We start from the raw sequence: 24,168 nt of genomic DNA on the forward strand, positions 1-24,168 counted from the left end.
GATAGATAGATAGATAGATAGATAGATAGATAGATAGATAGATAGATGGATGATAGATATCTGGATAGACAGATAGGTAGGTAGATAGATAGACAGACAGACAGATGAGTGTAAAGACTTTTAAAAAGAGCAACAAGTAACATAATTTCATATAGAGGACAAGAAAGCCACCAAGAGGAGCAGAGTCAGATTCCCATTCATCCCTGAAGGTCCCCAGCCTCACTCACTCTAGCGTCAGGGGAGCAGGTGTGAGGAAGATGGGAAATGCTCCATGAGCCACTTGGCCTTACTAGCTCAGTGGGATCAAGCACTGCCTCAGACTGCACATTACCTGACCTGTGAGCCATCACACTCAAGGCAGAATCCTCGACAACCCAGCTTACAATAAAATGTCATCCACCCCTGGTGGCCAGCCTCAGATATTGGACAAGATCTTGTCTCTGAATGAATGAATGAACGAATGAATGAATGATCCACAAGCTGGAGGGTGGGGGTGAATTCAAATTACTAAATCAAGAAGGAAAGAGAGGCACAAGGTGGCCTGTAAAAGCAGCCCTCAAGAGACAGCGGCGGATTCTTGTGAGTTCTGAGCCAGCCTGGTATATGCAGTGAGCGGCAGCCACCCAGGGCTGCAGTGAGACTCTGTCTCAGAGAGAGAAAGAGAGAGAGAGAGAGAGAGAGAAGAAAAGGATGAAAGAGAGAGCAATGGTGCATCACCATCTACCTTTCAAAACCAAATCATCATAAGCAAATATTACAAAAACCCATGTGAGAACTGATGAAACGAGAAAACCATCCTGTAGGAAAGTGTTGTGGGTTAAATTGTGTCCCCTGGGGGGAGCCAGAGTATGTTGGCCTCTTGGCTCCAGGCACCTCAGAATTGGCCTTACTTGGAAAATAGAATCTTTGCAGAAGTACGCAACATATAATGAGTCCATTTGGGTAGGCCCTAGTCCGTAAAAGTATTCTCACAAAAAAAAAAAAAAGAGACACTGAGACACAGGGACAACCGCACAGAGGGAAAGTGACCTGAGATCACACTGGTCATAGGAAGGCAGAGGTAGAGATCAGAACACCACCACAGGGCAAGGAATGCTTGGGGTCAGTCACCAGAAGCCAGGCAGAGGCAATGAAAGAGCAGGTCGCCATTGAGGTTACAGAATTGTTAGGAGAGGCTCCCATTGTGTCCAGTCACTTGGTTTATGATTCGCAGTGACAGCTGTAGGACACTTAAAGATATAAGCTACCGAAAGTCACTCAAGAAGAAGTGGGAACTCTGAGAAGAACCACAGTGGGTAACGGGGCTGACTGAGAAACTAAAACTTCTGAAAAATAACCCCAGGCCCAGAAGGCTGAACTGGAAAATCCTACCAAGCATTTAAAGAAGAGTTAACAGAAATCCTCCACACTCCGCACACTCTCCAGATAATAGAAGAACAGGAAATCCTGGCTTCTCTACTTCCTTACTCATTCTGTCAACCACTTTTCTCTTGATAGCAAAGCCTAAAGTCATTCCTAGGAAGAAAGCCATACCTTAGGCCTACAGATGCAAAAATCTTTGATAAACACTAGCCATGTGAGTGCACACCTTACCTAAGGAGAGTTTCCCTAGAAATGCAAAGCTGGTTCAACATACAGAAACCAGGGCAGCAGAGCTGGGTGCAGGTGGCACACATCTGTAATCCCAGCACTTGGGGAGGCAGAGACAGGCAGAGGATCTCTGATCTCTGTGAGTTCAAGGGCATCCTGGTCTAGGACAGCCAAGGCAACACACAGAGAAACCCTGTCCCAAAAAAACAAAGAAGAGGAAGAGGAGAGGGGAAGGGGGGAAGAAAGGAGGAAGAGGGAGGAGGGGGAGAAAGAAGAAGAAACCAGTGCAGTGTACCAAGTTGGCAGACAGGAGATGAGGAGACCACATGGCTTAGAAAAAGCATTTGGAATAATATTTTGGAGATTAAAAAAAATAAACTGAAAGAGAATACAACTTCTTTAATACATGAAAGGCCATATAGGAAACTCTCAAAGTTAACACCACACTCAGTGGTAAAAGACTGAAACATCTTCTCCTGAGACAAGGAAGAGACAAGAATGTCTATTTTTAGCACAGAACTGGAAGTACAATCCAGAGCAGTGGGCAGAAAAGAAACAAAAGATCCAAACTGGAAAGGAAAGAATTTGAACTTACATATGAAATGGTCTTCAAAGGAGCCACACAAGAACGGCAAGTGTGACTCAACTAGCTCTGCAGAGAGACAGGGACAAACCAACACACAACACAAGTTGTGTTGGGCTGGAGAGATGGCTCAGCAGTCAAAAGCACTGTATGCTCTTGCAGAGGGTCCAGGTCTGGTTCCCAACACCCATATGGTACTCACAACCACCTGTAACCCAGCTCCAGGAGGTCCGACACCCTCTTCTGGCCTCTCTGGCCACAGAGCATACATATGGAACACAAACACACATTCAGGCAAAACACTCCAGGCATTCCAGCGTCCTCTGCAGACTCCTGCACATACATGCACATACACACAAGTTTTAAAACAAGATAAATGTTTTAAAATGTTGTTAAAGCATCACAGTGGCATGTGCCTGTAATTCCAGAGTTGGAGAGACAGATACAGGGAGATTCCCCCCCCCACCCCCCAGTGTTTCCAGCCAGCCGTTCTCACTAAACTTGCTCAGGGAGAGATCCTGTCTCAAAAAGTAAGGTGGAGAAACAATCAAGGGACAATTGTTACAGCATGGCCCGGTGCTTTGTATTTAATCGTTAATTATTTTCCTCCCCGAGGTCTGCTTGCTGTCTCTTACAAGCAGACTATCACATACCCAAAATGGCGTTTTGTGAACATTGCCTCCCAAATTATCCCTGATTGGCTGAATAAAATTGCCTACCTACTTGAGTAGGGCAGAAGTGGAGAGAGGCAGAGCTAAGGTTTCTGGGCTGGGAAGACAAAAGGATCACAGGAAGAAGAGAAAGGGAAGAAAGAGACAGGAGAAGAGAGCGGAGTGAAGATGGGTTACCATGAACAAACAGCATGTGGCCAGGTAGGCGCCTGCTCTGAGGATTGGCTGATTTGAGAAGAAGCCCAGATGAGAAACATATGCAAGACCTTATGGCCATGGGGTTGGAAGTGACCCAGCTAGGAATTATTAGAGCAATTAGCATGGGATGTCTGGCTGGAGGGTAAAAGATAGCTTACCAGGATGTGTAGTTTCTGCCCAGCCCCAGAGTTTAAGGCATATTAAAAACCTAACAGGTGTCTGTGTCTTTTATTGATATGGTAGCAGGTTAAATGATAACCACTGTAATAATGATGAGTGATTAATAGTAAATATTAGTAACCCATTTTCTACAACGGACAATCAACATTAACCTTTAGCCTCCATATGTACCTGTACACACACATACAGAATATGAAAAATAGAGTATCTGGCATCCAAATATGAGGACCTGAGTTTGGATCCTCAACACCCATATAAAAGCCTATCATGGGAAGCCAGGCACAATGGTGCATGGATTTGAACCCAGCACTTGGGAGACAAAGGCAGGCAGATCTTTGAGAGTTCAAGGCTAGCCTGGTCTACATAGTGAGTCCCAGGACAACCAGAGCTAGAGAGAAGGGGGGGAGAGAGAGAGAGAGAGAGCCTAGCATGGTATTGTGCACCCAAGGGGAGTTTGTAGACATTGCTGGCCAACTAGTCTAGCCAGATAGTAAGTTCTGGTGTCAGTGAGAAACCATGCCTCAAAAAGACAAAGTAGAGAGCTGGAGAGATACCTTAGTAGTTAAGAACACTGCCTGTTCTTCCAGAGGACCTGGGTTTGATTCCCAGCACCCACATGATGGCTTACAATCCTTTTTAATTCCACGTCCATAAGTTATATTGGATAAGGGATATTTTGCAATAAATTGTATCTCCAAAGATAAAGAAGACCTTTGACAACTACCCTGGGTTGTGTTTGTTTGTTTGTTTGTTTGTTTGTTTGTTTTTCAGTGTGTGTGTGTGTGTGTCAACTTGACGCAAGCCAGGGTCACTTGGAAAGGGAAAACCACAACTGAGGAAGTGCCTCCATTAGAGTGGTGTGCAAGCAAGCCTGAGGGGCATTTTCTTGACTGCTGTGGGAGGGTTCAGCCCACTGTGGGTGATGGCCCTGGGCAGGAGGTGGTCCTGGGTTATACAAGAAGGCAAACTGAGCAAGAGAGTCGGCCAGCAATCGGCATCTCTTCATGATCTCTGCCTTGGTCCCTGCCTCCAGAGCCCTGCCATGAGGTCTCGCCCTGACCTCCCTTCATGCCATATAGACACACACACACACCCGCCCTTGAATGCTTTTTGGTCATAGGGTTTTATCACAGCAATAGAAACCTAGCTAAGACACAATAAAGAGCTCAGTTCAAGAAGAGGAAACAACAATTCGAAGTATTATCTGCCTACCAACAGCACCAAAATATACACACCAAAATATACACACAAGAGGGACAATAATCTTATGCTTTCTCTTAATTAATTCAAAAAAGAAATAGATTTTTATAAAGATTTTATTTTATGTGTGTGTGTGTGTGTGTGTGTGTGTGTGTGTGTGTGTGTGTGTACACCTATGTGTGCACGTATGAGCATAGCTATGTGTCTAAGTACCCTCAGAGGCCAAACCCAGGTCTCAGGTCCTCTGGAGGCTGAACTCCAGGGCTTGTGAGCTGCCCCCTGTGGATGCTGGAAGTGGAATTCTGGTGCCCTGGAGGAGTAGGAAGCACTCTTAACTTCTAACTTCTGAGCCATCTCTCTGGCTCCAGAAATAGATTTAAAAAAAAAAATCAGGAAGATTTAGAAAAATCTGATGTTTTCATGGGTGTTTACTTTAAAACTGTCTGTTAAGATTTGAGCTGGGACAGTGGCAGCTCTCGTCTTTAATCCCAGGGAAGCAGAGGCAGTAGCTCTCTAGGAGTTCAAGGGCCAGCCTGGTCTACAGAGCAAGCTCCAGGACAGCCAAGACTACACAGAGACACCCTGTCTTGAAAAACCAAAAAAAAAAAAAAAGAAGAAAGAAAGAAAAAGAAAAAAAAGAAAAGGAGAGGGAGAGAGAAGGAGTTGATACCACTGGGCCCCAGTTTCCTATTCTCTGCTCCCCAACACTGCTGTAGGCTCTGTGCATCTCAGGATGCTGGCAGCGAGTCCTGCTTTAACATAACTCTAGGCCCTCTGAAGGGGATAATTACACTAGGTGCCCTGCTTTGCTGGGCTCAACACCGCCCAAAACCAACCTGGAGGAAATGGCTTATTTTAGCTTACAGGTTCATCATCAACGGAAGGCCCAGCAGGAAGGAACCTATGGCCTGCTTTCCAAGCTACCACGATCACACAAACCAGGCCCACCTACCTAAGGGTGGGACCGTGCTCAGTGGGCTGGGGCCTCCTCCACCAATCAGAAATCAAGACAGGCCGATCTGAGGGAAGCAGTTCCTCTCAGCTGAGGGTCCTCCTTCCCAGTTGTGTCAAGCTGACAGCCAAGACTAGCCGCCACAGAGGGAAAGCCTCTTGAAGGTGAGGCAGCGATATTCCTGACATATGCAGGGCCACCATGAAAGGAGGCCAAGGGATCTAAGCCCAACCCCTTCTTACGTAATGCTATCTCTCGGGGTAATCACAGACTGAGCTGCACACTAGACCCTATCAAGTCAAGCCCAGGACTACTGCATGGCTGAAGTGAGGCCCCAAAAGCCCCTGTTTGTTAAAACCCCCAAAGCGTCTACTCTGATGTATAAACCAGGCTGAAAATGAACTGGAGACAATGCGGGTGAAATCGGGTGTGCAGGCCATTGCCCAGAGGCCTCATGCCATGCTCGTGCCCCTCCCACACACTTGGGCTAACCTCTGCCCAGCTCCAGAAGAGGCCCCATCTGCAGGTCTTAGGACCACGACGCAGGAGTAAGGCAAAGGGCGGCAGGCAGCAACCGCCTGCTGCTCACTTAGGCCTCGCACACTTGACTACTGAGCTCACTGTCTCTGGACTAGGAGCCTGTTCCCCACTTCGACCCGTGACTCTTCACCTTCCTCAGACACTCTCAAGAAAGCACTATTCTTCTTGCCCCCTCCCTGAGATGGAGACCAAGGCCCAGAAGTAAAGCTACGTACCCAGGACCAAACATGCAGTGAGCATGCGAGCCAGGGACACCTCAGGTGGCAGCTGCAGCTGCCACCCCTGATAGTGCAGAGGTGTGAAAGCGGCCCTGGTCCCGGCCAGGAGAGAACCTTAGGCACTGTATGCAGAAGGATGACGGGGAAGACATACTGTGCTCCTTTCCCCCTCAGGCCTCCTTGTTCCATTAGCACCCTGCATTCCACAGACAGGCTCCCGACCCTGGACTCTCAAAGTCTACTTGCTGCTTAGCACATCTATCTCTTATCTTCATTCCCAGATATGGCTTCGTCAGTCCCCTGTGGGACCCGCTCAGGATTCTAGCACAGGTACTGACCTCCGCCCGACATCTGAATATATGTCATCTGGGCAAGTCGCCCACTCTTGCCCTCCTGGACCTGGACCTGAAACGGCCCCCTCCGCCTGCCCTGAGGACAGCTGCCAGATCACCAAGGCCTCCTCCCCTCTCCCTCTCCCTCTCCCCCACTTCCTCCTCTTTTCTCTCCCTTTCCTTCTCCAGCTCTGTTCAGAACAGGTTTGCTCAGCCCTTCCTCCATGGTTTGACCAACCTCAGCTGAGTGAACCCAACCACCTAAAAAGAAGAGGTGGAGAGTCCATCACAGCACACCTGTCTCCCGGCTCTGCCTTGAAGCTCTGTGTGCCCCAGTTTTCCACATGTTCCAGTGTTTTGATGTCCCCAGAAGTACTGCATGCCCCAGAACTTCCTTGTGCCCCAGAAACTCCACACCACCAGACCTGTGCGCCCCAGATCTCTGTGCCCTGTAACATTCACATGCCCCAGAATCACCACACACCCTAAAAAATCTCCACATGCCCCAATCTCTGAAAACCTTAGTATCCCCAAGTACCCATATATACTGTGAGCTCTAGAATCTTTTTTTAGTTTCTTTATTTTTATTTTATGTACATTGGTGTTTGACTGCATGTTTGTCTGTGTGAGGGTGTCAGATGCCCTGGAACAGGAGTTACAGACTACCATGTGAGCTGCCATGTGGGTGCTGGGAATTGAACCCGGGTCCTCTAGGAAGAGCAGCCAGTGCTCTTAACCACTGAGCCAGCTCTCCAGCCCAAAACTGTAGAATCTTTGCCTGAATCCCTTTTTAGCGCTGAGCCCCTCTGGGCATGGCACAGCAGAAGTCTGTCCCGTGCAGTCGTGAGGTGCCATCAAGGCCTGCATGTCATCCTCGGGCAGATCTGCTGGCATAACTTCCTGCCTCGGGAGTGTTGTGAAAATGCTCTGGGCCCACGCTAGACAGGTACCTGTGGGCTACAGGCAGTACCCTCCCAGGGGACCCTGGTCTGTCGCCATTCCTGATGCAAGACAAAGCCTAACGGGCTTCCAGCACACCCCTCAACACACCCGAAGTAACACCGACCCCCTGGAACACCATGAAAGCAGGGCACTGCCATCCAGCTATGGGCTCATCCGTAAAGCTCTCAGGAACTGAATCAAAGCAGAAACCCATTCTGAACGGTTCCGTTCAGAAACAAAGAACCCTTCGGCCTCTGCGTCTTTTGTCTCGGTGACTTCCAGATGCTGAGATTTGATAAATAGCCGAACAGATGCATTTCCTAGAGAAAGGCCTTTTGTCGACAGTCATCTGGAAATGAAACCAGGCGCTCTCATCCTCCATGGAAATGAACACAGCCAGACTAAGGCCCAAAGGCCATGGTCAGCTGGCCTCGGGGGCGGCAGGAGGTCAGTTCTGTCCCACCGATGCTCAAGGCGGTTCTCTCCCTGCCCCTCCACCTCAGTTTCCCTATCTGTCATGGAAGTAGGACAAATGACCTCCAAGGCAGCTCCAGTACTAATAAGCCTATGGCTAAACACCACCTCCTTCGAGACGGTAAGTTCCCAGCACTGCTGGCCACCCATTCTGCTCAATATCAGTATGGAAGGTCACACAGTGGCAGGGCGCCATGACTGTAACTCATGATAAAAACCGTGGACACATGCTCACATTCATGGACACACACGCACAGATCTTGGGGTGCCCTCTCTCCTCTCTCACGGTGTTCTCTCTCTCTCACACATAGGCACATCCTCTGCTCTGCCATGAGCGTTTGTCTCCACAGCACAAAGTGCCTGCCTTGAACTGGACTGAACCAAGCCAACCAACACAGCAGTACCGCACAGCTGCGCTCATGCTGCCCCACCCCCATGACAGATAAGGAAACTGAGGTGGAGGGGTAGGGGAGAACCACCTTGTGCCTGCTGCAGTTAGGGAAACTGAGACTAAGAGCCGGTACGTGGGTCCCTGCTGGACTCCTCCTCCCAGAACCCTGAGTATATCAAAGGTTCCTGTAGAGTCCTTTAGAGTTCCAAGGAAGCCCCCCTCCCCCCAAAACCAGACCCTTCTTGATTGGAAATGGTAGCCCTCCTGTGACGCTACTCTCTGCAAGGACCAGACTCCCTGCTCTAGGCAGCATAAAGACAGTTCCAGACATCAAGGTACCAACAAAGCATTGGCGGTGGCCAGCATCCCCAGGAGCTAGGGAGCTCGGCTCCTCTCGAGCTCAGATCCCATCTTGGCCGGGCTGCATGGAACAGTCTTGGTCTGGCCAGACTCACACCAGCCAGGTCTGTGAGAAGGCTGAACTTGGCCTGCCGCTTAGAAGCCTGGCCCCTGGCCAGGACAGGGAGGACAGGGCAGACTACCAAAGTAGGATGGGAAAGTGGCCCTTGGGGACAGGATCCCTGGCAGACTGGAACCTAATGAGGCTTGCGCTCAGCTCAGCGTCTGTCTTCCACACTGGAAACTGTCAGGAGAGACAGTTTCCTTCCAAATAAACTCAGGACCCTCCTTCCCCTAGAAACCAAAGTCCCCACCTGAGGAGCCTTGCATCGGAGGATTGCTGAAATCCCGAAACAGCACACTGACTTCGGGATAGGCACCCACTCTAGAACACAAAACAGCCCCACTCTGTACACAGAGACCTCATCAAAGGGAGAGAACTAATTGTTGAGTCTGGCCATCCTTGTCCCAACTCCCAGGCCGAATCCCACATCGTCAACACTGAGGAAGATACTGCAAACAAATCCAGCTTCGTCTTACAGCCAAGGAGGCTGAGCCAGTTGGGTAGGGAAAGCATCCTAAAGGACCCAGGGACCATGGCCCCAGAGGACAGACCCCCAAACACCCTCCTGCCAACAGCTTTCCTCCCAGCTGGGGCCAGGCACTGGCCCGAACTGGCAGCACCTGGCAAGCTCTCTCACATCAAACCCTTACCCATGCACATAGGCACACATGCACACACGGGCACACAGACACAATCATGAACACACGTGTGCACACAAGCATACACACATACCTGTACACGTACACTCCTTCAGTAGAACACTTTGTTTCTTTCTTAGTATTTCCTTTTTAATAATATTTTTGTTCTTTGAAATGTTATGCATGTACACAACGTATTTTGATCAGCTCCATCCCTACGCCCCTCCCCCCATCAAATTCCCCTTAATATGTCTCCCTACCGACTGTATGTCTTCCACACCCCCTTTCAAAACAAGCTTAATATTTATCCCATTTCTAGTTTGTGAGAGCAGTGTTCCTCCCCGGGTCCTGTTTTCTTGCTGGAAAAGGATTGGGAGTTCTAGCCACCCGCACCTGTGTGCCATGTGCGCAGGGCAGGATGGGGGACTCACTACTTCACCAGAGACCCTTCCCCAGGCCCAGGACATCGCAGTCCCGCAGAAGACCCTGTGTGAACCTTGCAGCCCAAGGCCTTTTCCTCAGCTCCTCTAAAGGTGGAGGAGCGAGAAGACCCTCAGCAAAACCTGCAGGCTGAGCGGGAGTCAGTGTGCGTGCGTCCTTTCCAAACTCTGGTAAAAAGGAGGGCGCAGCCTAGGCTCTACCTGGGAAGGTGTGAGTCCGTGTGGGTCCCCAGGCCCCCCGGAGATGGAGAGCCCCAAGCCAGATGTCTCCTTACCACAAAGAAGCAACAGCAGCGGGAGAAGATGCAGCCGCTGTGCGGGGGTCTCCATGGCCAGCTAGGATGCACCCGGTTTGCAGCTACACTCAGAGGTAGGAGGCTTGGGGCGGGGCCAGGGCGGGGCCTCGGAGAGCCCCATCCCAGGCCACGCCCCCAACCCGGCCCTGGCTCTCTCGGAATCAAGAGGCGTAGCCTAGAATCCTCAGCGTTTCTCGGCAGGGCCGAGGGACAAAGGATGTGTGCGGGACGCGCTGAGGTCTGGAGCAGAACAGAGGAAGAGAAAGTGGAGTCGGGTCGGGAGACCCAGTGCAGGGTGGCGGGACTAGGAAAGAGGTTCTGACAGGAAGACGCCAGTTTCAGCGGGGGTTGAGCTGGGTTCAGACTTTAGCGTCAAACTGGAGAGCCAGCTGGGGATGTTGGACAGGTTAGTAGAGGGGGTTCAAGGAGAAGATAAACGAGTGGCTGGACTCGGAGAAGCCTGGGGTTCGGCCTTGCAGGCCAGTGTCCCTGTGGAACTCCTGTAAGAGAGGCACACTAATTTAAGCAGAGACAAGTTTGAGAGCCCTGTCTTCCAGGGACAGGGAAGGGCGTGAAGTGGGTTGCTGACTGGACGGAAGGTGGGGAGCGTGTCCCGCCAGTCTGAAGCAGCGGGGAGGGGAGCACGGAAGGCGTGCACACAGGCAAACACAAACGGCTGACCCAGAAGCCAACGGAGAGCCTGTCAGTGACTGAGCCTTCAAGCACCGGGAAAGCGTCACTTCCAGCCCCAGGACCTGGGAAGGTCCCCACCTGGGCAAGCGCCCCCCTCTCCAGGCAGCGGCTACTTCCCCCATCACTGACCTTTCCTGACCTGAAAAGGCTCAGACTGTATAACCTTCGTGAATCTTCACTGAGAGAGTTCTGGTCGGAGCCAGAATTGATTGAAGGGAGACAATGTTTGGAAAGGGGGTGGGGAGGCTGACTGATTTAAGACCAGAGAGATGTTGCAGCCGGGAAGAGCGCTTGCAGAGGACCTGGGTTCGGTTCCCAGCACACAGTTGGTGCTCATCTGTAACTCCGGCTCTGTGGGACCCAGTTCTCACCCTTCTGGCAAGGCAGAGCCTTTACCTTCCTTCTCAGCCCGTGGCGTCCCCAGGGCAGAGTCCACTACCTAGAGGTTGATCTGGCACGGGTTGTAAGGAACAGTCCCTTCAGAAGTCAGAACCACAGCACTTTTCAGCCTTCCTGACGCCGTGCTCTCCGTGCTCTTCCCATCCTCCTCCCTCCCGGTCCCCTGCCCTGCCGGGGCTGCACACGAGGCCCATCCAATCGGAGTCACCGGCTCCTCTCTCCCCACTTGTCCGGCTACTGCCATCCATTCTACACAGTGCCCAGGTACTGACTCCAACAGGGTCAAGCAAGGTACCCAGGACAGCCATGGCCAGGGACAGGCAGAGCCAGGCTGCTTTTGTCAGACCACACACAGAGATCCTGTGACCTTAGGGATTTAGGGCTGAAAGACAGAATTCCCTCTCGGAAGACGACAGCCACTGTGGAGAAGCCTCTGGGGGTGTGCCGTGGGGATGTGTGGTGGGCACAGACTCCCATTGTTCTCCCACAATATGCCGACTCCTGGCCTGAAACAGGCACCTCTGAGAGCTCTGAGCCCTCAAATCCAGTATCAGCGAACGCCGGAGAGGCCTCAGCTAGGCCTAAACAGTCTGGAGCCTTTTTTTTTTTTCTTAGTGCTTGGGATGGTTGGCTTCTTCCTGGGACAGGAGGCTCCCCGGTGGCTACTGTACCCCCTCGAATGCCTCTCAGCCCCCCAGGGAGGCCACAAAGGAGCCCAGCTGTTGATCTGAGCCGTCCTCCATCTACCACAGGAATGGCTCTTCTTCCCACACATACTACCGGCATCTATGTCCTCAGCTCACCGGGCTGAGCCCTCCTGGGCCCGCATCTTGTGCTCTAGGGTTCTCTTACACCGTCATCACTCACAGTCCTTTAGAGCAGCATCCCAATTCAAGCCACCGTGCCCAGTCAACTACCTGCTTAGGGACGTCGGCCTCTAAGGGAACACTGTGCTCAGAGAGCACCCCATTTCCATGGAAACGCATAGCATCTTCTCTGGCACTCTCCCTGGACCAGACACTCCTGCCATGCAGCTACACACACAAGCACATGCGTACACAGCTCTCACCCACATGTACACCTAATACGCCCAGACACACATGCAATATGTGCTCACATGTACACACAGTACACACAAGCACACACACACCATGCACAAATACACACACACACACATACAAGACACATACACAAATCAAGCACACATACACTCACCACACATATCACACTACACACACACACACACACACACACACACACACACACTCACAGAGCATCAAACGGAGATTGAGAAGTTTCTTTTCCGGGCTGACAAGTGGCTCAGGGACATGCCTGATGATTTGGCGCCCCCGGCTGGAAGAACATTTAAACGACACGGCTTCTCATCGAAGATGACGTTGGTCTTGAGCTGACCACGGAAGAGGGAATGACAGAAAGGAGCATGCCTGACCCAGCCCACTACTCAATATCTGATTTTGTCTTCTTTTTAAGATGTATTTTAATTAATGCATAGTGATCATACATATTCATGAGGCCCTGTGAGGCTCTTAAATACAGTGCATAACAACCAAGCCAGGGGAACTGGCCTCGCTATTGCCTCAGACAGATGCCATTTCTTTCTGTTGAGAAACTTTAAAGCCTCTCTACTGACTAACTTGAAATATTCTTTTTAGATCACTGACAATCGCAGTAATTCTATCCTATAAGACACTAGGAAGGGGCGAGAGCGATGATGGTTAAGAGCACTAGCTGCTCTCGAGGAGAACCTGGGTTTCATTCCCAGCACACACACGTGGCAGCTCGATACAGTTCCAGTTCCAAGGGATCCAGCACCCCCTTTTGATCTCTGTAGGCACCAGGCGTGTACATGCGGGCAAAATGCTCATACCCACCGACGTCAGAACATCACAGGAGAGCGTTAGGAAGCGTATCCTTCCTGCCTGTCCCAGTTTGTAAACTTGACACCAATCTAGCCGAGCTAGGGGAGAGGGGATCTTAGCTGAGGAACTGGATTGCCTCGTCGGGGTGGCCTGTGGACATGCCGGTGGAGCATCTTCTTGCTGACTGATGTGGAGGAGCCCCGCCTACCATAAGCGATGCCACCCTTGGGTAGGTGGGCCTCAGTTACACAAGAATCAGGGCAATGAGCAAGCTAGCGAGCATCGTTTCTGTTTCCTGCTCCTGCCGGAGTTCCTGCCTTGGCATCTCTTGACGGTGGACTGTAAGCTTCTAAGATTAAATAAACCCTCCCTTCCCCCACATTGCTCTTGGTCATGGCATTTATCACAGCTGCAGAAAAGCAAGCTCGGTCTCTACCATCCAAGTGCGCACACACCCCCATCAGCCAGCTGCTCTAGGAAGCACTATTCCAGTCTCTGGTTCTCTGAGAGTGTTATTTTACTTATGGTCACACCCCAGTTCCATCCTTGCTGCTGGAGCTGCAGAATCCCATTCTCTTATGGCTGAATGCCAGTCTGTTGCATGGATGAACCGAGTTTTCCTTATCTCTGCCTCGGTGATTGGCTCCCCACATTGACCACCATAAAAGGTGGCCAGGGGGCATATAAACGCAAGCACCCCCTTGTCTCACTGTTTCCAGTTCCACTGGATGGACCCAAGGGTGGAATCGCCTAATCACGTGATAGCTCTGGTTCTAGTTTGCTCAGGAACATCCAAGCATCTTTCCGTGGCTGTTCTAGTTAGTTCACCTTCCCACAAACAGTGCGTGGGAGTTCGTCCTCACACGCTAGCCAGCATCAGTTATTGAGGCTGTTTTCTTGGTAGGTTTTTGTTTGTTTGTTTGTTCCTTGTGTTTTGTTTTTCAAGACACAGTTTTTCTGTGTAGCCTTGGCTTTCCTGGGCTCAATTTGTGGACCAGTCAGGCCTCAAACTCACAGAGATATGACTGTCTCTGCCTCCAGGGTGCTAGTATTAAAGGCACGTGCTACCTTGCCTGACTGTTTTTTGGATTTTTTTTTTAATCATTTAAAGTGTTGAGTGTTTTGACACTTTTTAGCTAATTGCCTAGCCTTTTTGAAAAAATATAATCCATTCAAGTCACTTACCTATTTTGAAAGCATACTAATTGATGTTTGCTATTGAGTTTCTAACACGTTCCTGAAATTAATTCCTTGTAGGATTAATAGGAAACATTTTCTCCTGTTTTCTGGATTGTCATTTTACACTAATTTTTTTATTTTTATTTTTTGTTTTATGTACATTAACATGAAGGTGTTGGATCCCTTGGAACTGGAGTTACAGAGAGTTGTGAGCTGCCATGTGGGTACTGGGAATTGAACCCAGGTCCTTTGAAAGAGCAGACAGTGTTCTTGACCATTTATCCATCTTCCATCCCCTTACACTAATTTCTTTTGCTATGTAGAAGCTTTTAATTTTATATGATCTCATCTGTCAATTTTACTTTTGTTTCTTGTGTTTTGGGAGTCGTAATCAAAAAATATTTTTTCCTGAGCAAAGCCCTGAAGCATTACACTTACACACATACTTTTTAAAAGTTTATTTATATTATTTTTAATCATATTGTATATTTGCTAGTGCTTTATTAATATCCAGATTCATAAGGGATATTGGTCTGTAGTTTTGCTTTTTTTCTGTGTCCTTGTGTGGTTTCAGGTATCAAATAATGCTGATATCATATAAATGTATTTGGGAGGGCTCCGTCCTGTGGTTTAGACCTTTGGAATTGCCTTTAAACGAAGTGACACTGATCCTTTTTTTGAAGTTCGGTCAGACTCAGTGTGGAAGCCACCTGTTCTCAGGCTTTTCTTTGCTAGGAGCCTTTCTATTACTTATTGCAACCTACCAGCCTGCTTGGGTTTTCTGTCTTTGTGTTTTAATTTTAATAGTTTATATGTGTCTAGAATGAATACATCAGGTGGTGCCCACCTTTAATTCCACTTGGGAGCCAGACGCAGGCAGATCTCTATGAGTTCAAGGCCAGCCTGGTCTATATCAGGAGTTCCAGGCCATTGAGGGCTGCATAGATAAATAAATAGATGGATGGATTGGTAGGTAGGTAGATAGATAGATAGATAGATAGATAGATAGATAGATAGATAGATAGATAGATAATTGAATGCATCGCTCCACTCCATTCCTGTAAGGTCCCTGCTAAGCAGTCTGCTGTTGGTGAGCGGGGATTCCCTCCTATATGAGTCACTGTCTTGCTGTTCCATGATTCTCTCTTCATCATGCTTTTGGCAGTCACAGGCCTCAAAGAGCATCTTTCTTATTGACTCTATTACAGGTCCTGAGCTTCCTGGTCCTGGGGGTCTTAGTCCCAAAATTTTCAGAAATTAAGTCATCAAATAGGTTTTCTATGCCACATCCTCTCTCCTTCTAGACTACTCTTTGTTTTATTTTTGAGTTGCTTCATTTTTTGTTTTATGTGTATGTTTGTTTTGCCTACATGTATGTCAGTGCAACACACGCATGCAGTGGCTGCAGTGGCCAGAAGAGGATGTCAAAGCCCCTTACAACTGGAGCCCCACACAGTTGTGAGGCACCGAGTTTGCCAGGAAACAAACCTGGGTCCTCCAGAACAGTCAATGCTCTTAACGTTGAGCGTCTCTCCCGCCCCAAGGACTAATTGTTTTAAGGTTTGCTTGCTCAGTGAGTATCCTATCTCGAAATCTGTCTACCTTTTTTTCCTTGTCGTTTGTGTGCGTGTGTGCACGCGTGTGCTATGTCAAAAGCTCTGCCTTCGAGCTCAGAAATTCTTCTGCATAATCAACTGGACTCTTTTGGCTTTCTGCTGTATAATTTTTACTTACTGAGTTGTCTAGCTGTAGGGTTTCTGACTGGCACTGCTTTTATGATCTCTAGTTCTGCTGAACTTAACCATTCTTTGGAATTCTTTACTAGGCCATTTCTGTTTCCTTCCTCTTGGGGACATCGTGTCCCCTTGCCTTTTCCTGCTCTTGTGACACTGTACTGATGTCAGTTTATCTGGTAGAGCAGCTGCCTTTACCAATTTTTTTTTTTATCAGTGTTGTGGGAGTTTTCTGTTTTGTTTGCGTTTTATTTTTGTAAGATGGGGTCTAGGGCCTGGCTGTGTAGCCCTGGCTGGCCTAGACCTCTCCATGTAGACCAGGCTGGCCTCAAACTCACAGTTTGCCTCCACCGCCTCCTGGGTGCTGGGATTAAAGACGCACACGCCATCACTTCTGGTCCACCTTCGCCAGTTGTGTAGTGTGGTTTGTATAGTAGAAGACAACTACACAGTGTCCCGGCTGCTGATTGGCTGTGCAGTGCTGACTTTGGTTCCAGGCCGGGGCTCTGGCGTAACACACATGAAGTCTCTGCATGTAAAGTCTGTGTGGGAGTTTGAATGAGAAATGTCTCCCATAGTCTCAGACATCTGAGTGCTTGGCCCCAGTTGGTGGCTCTGTCTGGGGAGGCCTCGGAGGCATGGCTTGTGGCAAGAAGTATGTCACAGAAATAGGCTTTGAGAGTTTAAAGACTTGTTTGACTCTTTACAGTTTGTCTTTAATATTTAAAGACATCTTGAGTTCTCAGTGTGTGTGTCTGTCTGTCTGTCTCCCTTTCTCCCTCCCTCCCTCCCTCCCTCTATTTCTGCTTCCTGCTTGCAGTTCAGGACACGAGCGCGAGCTTTCCGCTGCTCCCACCACCACTGCCTGCTGCCTGCTGTCACAATTTTCCGCCATAACGAACTCTAACCCTCTGGAGCCATAAGTCCAAATAAACTCTTCTATAACTTGCTTGGCCATGATGTTTAACTGTGGGTATCTTCATGGTCAAGATGTCAGAAACTGTGGGATTTTGTCACCGATGGAGCTATAGCTTCCTCAGGAGAAGGGAGAATGGACACCCCCCCCCAGGTCAGCCCATGTAGATAGAACAGGGCAGTCGTCATAGGGGGCCTGTCTGTGTCTGAGAGCCGTGTGAGCTGAAATGGAACAGCTATCAGGTTTGAAGGCTGCATGGTGGCCCCTCTGAAGCAGACCTGTGTACAGCAGCTTGTCCGGGGATTTCTCATGGCCAACAGTGGACAGAGCTGGGATTAGCATGCCGGGGCCCGACAATTTTATGTCATATTTACTCAGTGAGAGTTCATATTCGTGCGTTGATATGTGTGGGCATGGTGTGTGTCTTACAAGTGTGAGATATATACATGAGGTGTGTTCATGATAGGAGTCTGTGATGTGTGTGCAGTGCTCAGCTCTGTGTAACAAGTGAGTGTGTGTTACGACAGTGTCCATGTGGAGTGTGTGTGTTATGTAAATATCAGAACATCATTGGCCCCAGCTGGACAAAATTAGCAAACACTTTCACCTGCTCACCTTCTCTATGCAATATGACCTTTAGCTTACTAACCCTGTTCCTGCCAGGTGCCTGTGGGAAGGGTCAGAGCTGGCATCTGAAGACTACCTGTGGTCCAGAACAGATCCTTCACTTATCTGATGTCAGCAAGCTGAAAGTTAACTGCAACAATAAGAATATCTTGGGCCGGATGCACACCTTTAATCTCAGCACTCTGGAGGTAGAGACAGGTGGATCTCTGAGTTTGAGGCCAGCCTGGTCTACAATTATTATCTTGAGGTAGAAAGGAGAGTCTGCAGTACCATGTCAAAGGGAGTTCCTTCACCACCTAGGGCTACCAAAAAAAAAAAAAAAAAAAAAGAACTTTTGTGTCTTGTTGGGTAGCAATTTTCTCCATCATGAAGGGAAGTTGAAAGGATGCGGGGTGAAACGACAGGGTGGTCTAAGGCAGTGCTTCTCAGCCTGGCGGCAGAACAACACTTTCAAAAAGGTAACATCAGATATCCTGCATATCAGATGTTTATGCAACATCCGATATGGACAGCTGGGAAGGACACTGTCCAGGCTTTCGAGCCGCCAGCAGGCTGTTCAATGTGCTCCAGGTCTCCAGCTTCTTGTGAACTGTCTGTCTCCAGCTTCTTGTAAAAAGCTGGGGGTGATGCATCTCTCTTTGAGTCATATTTGATAGAGCTCACTGGTTCATCAAGACAGACTTTGGTGGTACCCTTTCTGTCATCCGTCTGGGGTCAGTAGACGAGTGTTAATGTCTCCCCAGGAACAGTGTCACCCAACAGGCCTGGCCAGCACACTGCAAGCATGGAATGTTCTTTCATGCCCATATTTTCCATCTCCTGAAAAAGAACAGAGCATGGTGGTTCCCTCGGCCATCAGGGAAGACCATGATGTGGACGCCTGTGAAAGTCCACGTACACCTAAGTCCTGCAGCAAGCTGAAGAAAGCAGAACGGCACATGTAAACTTTTAAGTTTGTTCTGCAGAAAGTGCAAGGTCCCAGAAGTACCAAGCAAGCTCTCTGCCATTGAGCTACCACCCTGAATCTGAAATCCAAGTTTTAATCAAACATTGTCTAAGTCATTACACCTGAAAGACTCCTCTCCTTTCTCTTTTCAGTGACGTACTCCTTCAACGTGTAATCAGTATGAACAATTCTTAATGAGATACTCCACATCACTCTTTTTGCACTGCCTTTAAATTTTGCTTTGGATTTCACATTTAAAACTCACCTCAATTCAGATGGTAGTCCTGGATCTCTTAGGATTTTTTTTTTTAATTTATAGTTGAAAAAGCAGACTCAGGTTGAGGCCTGGGTCCCAGCACTTGGGAGGCAGAAGCAGAAGGTTTGAGGCCAGCCTGGGCTACAAAGCAAGACCCTGTCAAAAAGAAGGGGGGTGGGGGGAGCACTGAGGTGGTTCAGAGAGTAAAGACACCACGCCTGACAACCTAAGTTTGATCTTTTGGGCCCCATAGTAGGAGAGAAACAACTCCAGGAGATGCACCTCTCTCCTCTCTCTCACACACACACTCACTCACACACATAAACGTAATAAATATATTAATAGAGCGCAAGTAAATAGAAAGCCAGTTTCCCAGCTGGAGGGCCCCGTGAGCTGGTAAGCTGTCAACTGTCAGTACTGAGCTGTCAACTCCAGAGGAATGCAGGCGTTGGTTCCAGGGCCCAGAGCCCAGAAACCCCAAGTTCTCTCTGGGCATATAAAGTCATGTCACCGCTTATACTCAGAGGAAAGGCACAAAGCTAGCGTGAACAGTCCTTAGCATGAACGGAGGTGAGCTAAGGGCCACCAGCATTCGTTAAATGCACGCAGTTCTTAGGAGAACAAGAATGCTTGCATAATCTCAGCTATATCCTCCAAGATCACTGCTGCAAAGATGTAGTCACTTGACCTCAGAATCAAGACCCTCCAGGAGAGGGCCATCAGGAAACAGGTGTGGCTGAACAAGGTGAGTCAACAGGGAAGACCCGTATCATGGAGAAAGCAGGCAAAAGAACTGGGGCTCAGGATTCGGCCTTGACCTGGAAAGAGTGGAAGAAAGCCTGGCTCTGCGGTGGTGGACGAAACCTGGTGATGGAACGAGGGAATCAGAAGCTATTATTGATAAAGCACCGGCAGTAACTCACATCGGCCAGTAGAGAGAGCTGTTGGCCGTTTTGTAATTTCGCTCAGTTTGGCGGTGGTTTATTTTTTTCCGAGTTCAGACCTCAGCTTGGAGGCTTTCTGAGGTCCGTGTACAAAAGAGCAACTGAGGTGTGCTTTTGAGATGTCAAGGATGCTAGTCCCTTTCAGCAGAGGAAATGTCTGGCAAGAGCTCTTCAAGGTTGCTACCACCAGCAATAAGCTGGCCACAAGGGTATGAGCTGAGGTCTCTTACTTTCCCGCTTTACCCGGCCTGCCCAACAAGGAGGTGGAAAGCAGCCACTCTTCTCCAGGACTGCCATGTGAAGATGGCCACAGGGCATCTTGGTCAGCTTCCTGTCAGCGGTTTGGCTTCTAGACTGGTTGCCAAAGAGAAGACTGATCCGAATTGGCTCTCTTCTGACTTGCCAGAACCCAGGGACAGCCTGTACATCATACATGCCATGTCCAGAACAGGCCTGAGAAGGGGACTCTAACCCAGGCCGTCCACAGGCTGTAAGGCAGACATTCAGGAGACCACACAGTCATGTAACTATAAGCAAGAAGCCAAACCGCTCCTCAGCCCCAAGTAACCAAACCTTGTCCAGTAACTGACAGCTTTCCATTTTCTGGCCCTACTTCCAACCTGGGGCCAATCAGAGAAAACTGCCAACAGCCTTCCCAAGCAGCTTCCTCTTCCCTTACAGGCTGTTATCTCCCCTGGCTGCCTGGGACTCTGCCACAGCAAGGATGTGGCTGGTCCTCTGTCTACCAACAGCCTGTTCTCATTTGGGTGGTCTTTGTTTATTCTCAAACTAAGAAGCTAGAGTTTAAAGATTTTATGTTTTATTTTAAATTGTGTGTCTGCACGTGAGTGCGGCACCTGTGGAGGCCAGAAGAAGGTGTCAGTGAGCTGGAGTTACAGGTGGTTGTGAGCAGCTCGGTGTGAGTATTGAAAACTAAACCCAGGTCCTCTGGAAGAGCAGGAAACTGTCTTAACCAGCTGTCTCCCTAGCTTAGGAAGCTGGAGTTTAATGAGCTGTCTCCCAGTTCTTTTCATATCAGCAAAGTAAGGTTTTTAAAAACTATTTATTGACATACTAAATTATGCAAAAAATATATATATACAACTGCATGAGAAGAACCACATCCTCCCATTACTAGGCAGCAGCATAACTGGTTTTGCAGAAATGAAGGAACTTCAAAGAGGCACTGTCTCTCTGACTGTCAGACTGCTGAAACAGTGAACCCCACAGAAAAGAAAACTTTTCTGGGAGACGGAGATGGAAGGCGAGATTTCACACAGTTCTCCCAACTTGTCAGGCCATCTTACAGGGTGATACTGAAGCCCAAAGATAGGCAGATGGTGGCCAGGGCCACACCTTCTGAGACTGCTTAGATGTGCTCACCTTTGGCCACCTACTTAAACTTCTGTAGAGGAAGTCTAATCCAGCAACATGGCTGCTCTGGCAAGGGATCACATCTAAAGATCTTCTAGGTCTATATGATCCAGCTGGAATGCAGACACACTCTGGATTACAGGAATACAGTAATGCAGGAATACAGTCATGCCTTTAGCACACACCTTTAATTCCAATGATGGTAAGGCTAGTTTATAGATGGAAGTAATCGTGTTTGAGAGTGATATCTAGGGGCTGGAGAGATGGCTCAGCAGTTGAGAGGACTGGTTGCTCTTCCAGAAGACTCGGGTTCAATTCCCAGCATTCATCTTGCAGCTCACAACTGTCTGTAACTCCAGTTCCAGGGTATCTGACACCCTAGCACAGACATACGTCCAGGCCAAAAAAAAAAAAAAAAAAAAAAAAAGTGAGATCTAACCGAGGGCCAGATAGAGTGATGAATCAAGAAATATTTGACAGAATGAGTCAGAGATAGGATACACAGGAGCTCCACAAAGAGAGATTAAAAAATCTGGGCACAGAGGTCTTTTCTGAGACTGATAGTCCAACCAAGGACCATGCATGGAGATAACGTAGAACCCCTGCACAGAGTAGCCCATGGCAGCTCAGTGTCCAACTCTCACAAGAACAGGAAAGAGAAGTGACTTAAGAGCAACACGGGGAGAAAGAAGAGGTTTTGTTGTTGTTGTTGTTGTTGTTGTTTGTTTGTTTGTTTGTTTTTTAACCAGGACAGGGACAGTTTTACAGAGACAGGTTGCAGAAAGAACAAGCTAGGCACAGGTGAAGACAGAACAAGCCAGAGAAGGAGCCAGAAGATTAAAACATATTGCCAGAATCAGTCTGAGGCCAGGCAGAGCAATTTAGTCAGAAGCTGAGAGAAGCCAGTTTGAATCAGTCAGCTTGGAGAGGAGTTTAGGCCAGAAGAGCTGAGTTGAACCAGCCAGCAAGAGTTCAGAAAATGCTAGAAAGGGTTGGGAATGGCTCTCATCCCATCCCCTCATCTGAAAAAAATAAAAGCAATGTTTACAAACTTTAGTCCCTGAAGATGGACTGGGCTGGGGACGGTTGCTGGGTCTCTTTATGCCTCTTCCCAATGTTGCAACATTGAATAAATCTCCTTGTTAAGTTGGCTCTTTCAGTTGTTTTATTGAGGATAGGTGGCTGAACCTGACTGAGGGCACAGACTGTTGCTACCCCCAGGCGCAGCAATAGCAGTGTCAAAATAGACTATACACTCAGGAGAGTAGGCCCTGCACCTCGCCTGGGCAATAGAGTGGACTGGCCCTGATGGTGAAGGCATGGGTGAGCCAGACCTGAGGATGTGAGAGCAGGAAACCCAGCCCAGCCCCTCTCCAGCTTCAGCACTGGGGAGCGTGGGCTCCATGCCTTGACTGGGCAGCACGGTGAAGCTGGCTCTGATGGCATGAGTGCAGGTGAGCTGGTCCAGCGCCATGAGAGCAGTGCTGGAGATCTTGCCGTGGTGGTGCAGATATGGGAGAGCAGCAGGCTGACTAGTTCAGCTACCACCCAGGCCCAGACCCGGGCTTAGAGTTGACCCTGCCTAAAATCTACATCATCTGTGAACGGTTGGGGCATGTGAAAGGGTTGGTCCTGCTGACCCAAAGCTGTGGGATCTCCATGACACAGGGCAACAACAGGATAACCAGGAGTCCAGGTGAGGAGCCAGTATTGATGGTGTCACAGAAGCCAGAGACCTCGGACCAGATCAATGACTAATTACAATGAACATTTGCAAGTGAAGACGTGTGGGCAGAGGGGTATACCGTGGGACACACTGTGACAGGATGAGTGTTTTCTATGCTTTGTTCTGTTTGATATTTGTGTGGGGGGGTATTTGGAGTGGGAGGCTGCAAGGAGGAGGGGCAGATATGAGGAGATGATTGGGACTGGGGTGCATGATGTGAAAGTCACAAAGAATCAATAAAAAGTTTTAAAGAAATAGACTGTGGAATGGTCTCCAGGAGTCATACAAAAACACTCTATACAGAAAACGTTCAGGCTTCTAGCGTCACTGACTCCACCACTACACATGGTACTTTATGATCCTTGCCCTCTCCTGAGTCTGTCCGTCCATCTCTCTGTCTGTCTGTCTATATTAGTTACTTATATTTGAATGTATGTGGGTGTTTTACCTGTATGTGTATCTGTGTACCACTTGTATGCCTGGTGCCCTCAAGAGCCACAAAAGGGTAATGGATCCCCTGAAACTAGAGCCTACAGACACCACTACTGTAGGTGCTGGCACTCAACCCCAGCTCCTCTGGAAGAGTAGCCAGTGCTCTTAACTACTGAACCATCTCTCTTGCCCCTCCCTTCTGTGCTGCGTCTATCATTTACTGGTGTTCTAGGGTCATGATCTAGACTTTGCAAGATCTCTGCCTGCTTACAACAACAAAAAAAAAAGTATCTACCTTTTCTTATGTGTATGAATGTTCTGCATGTATGCTTATATATGCATCATATACATGCAGTGCCCTCAGAGACTAGAAGAGCCCATTGGATCGCCAGGAACTAAAATTACAGATGTTTGTGTGCCACCATGCGGGTGCTGGAATCAAGCCTGCAGCTTCAGCAAGAGCAGCCAGCGCTCTTAACTGATGAACCATGCCCTCAAGACATAAGCCCTAAGACACAATCGTTTTTAAGTGTGAAGGGCAGTAGTTGGGCTGATTCAGTAGATGGGCCAAGTCCCTGGAATATTTTCACATTCTGGAACACCTGATGGAGTCTCACTATTCAGGGATCCCATCTCAGATGCAAAGTGAACTCCTCACCCCAGGTCTAAGGATGTGATGTGAGAGAGAATGTCCGGGCCCCTTTTCCAAAGTAGGGATCAGGCTGATGTTCTGACCCCTCCTGTCTTTCAGGGTCCACAAGCCTGGGCGCTTGTCCCAAGTCTACCTCTAAACCACAGTATGGCTGCAGAAATCCCTCCTCAACTGTAAAGGGTTTCCTGGGACTGTTTAGAAACCACTTCCTTGTTGCCTGCTAAGTCTCTGTAGTCCCTGATCTGAGTCACAAAGACCCGGGGGGGGGGGGGGGGGGGGGGGGGGGGGGGGGGGGGGGAGGGG

General features: G+C 48.9%; 1 protein-coding gene across 1 annotated transcript in view; it reads right to left on the minus strand.

Annotated features, from left to right (window-relative positions):
* Ramp3 (receptor activity modifying protein 3) overlaps nt 1-10,191 on the minus strand; it is an 18,844-nt gene extending 8,653 nt beyond the window's left edge. Inside the window, exon 1 of the mRNA XM_055624117.1 lies at nt 10,088-10,191. Coding sequence (XP_055480092.1) covers nt 10,088-10,142 — 55 coding nt within the window. The 5' untranslated portion in view covers nt 10,143-10,191. The remainder of the gene's footprint in view (nt 1-10,087) is intronic.
* Between the last annotated feature and the right edge of the window lie 13,977 nt (nt 10,192-24,168).

The sequence above is a fragment of the Psammomys obesus genome, unplaced genomic scaffold, assembly GCF_907164565.1.
Source record: "Psammomys obesus unplaced genomic scaffold, mPsaObe1.curated_primary_1811, whole genome shotgun sequence".
NCBI classification, from domain to species: domain Eukaryota; kingdom Metazoa; phylum Chordata; class Mammalia; order Rodentia; family Muridae; genus Psammomys; species Psammomys obesus.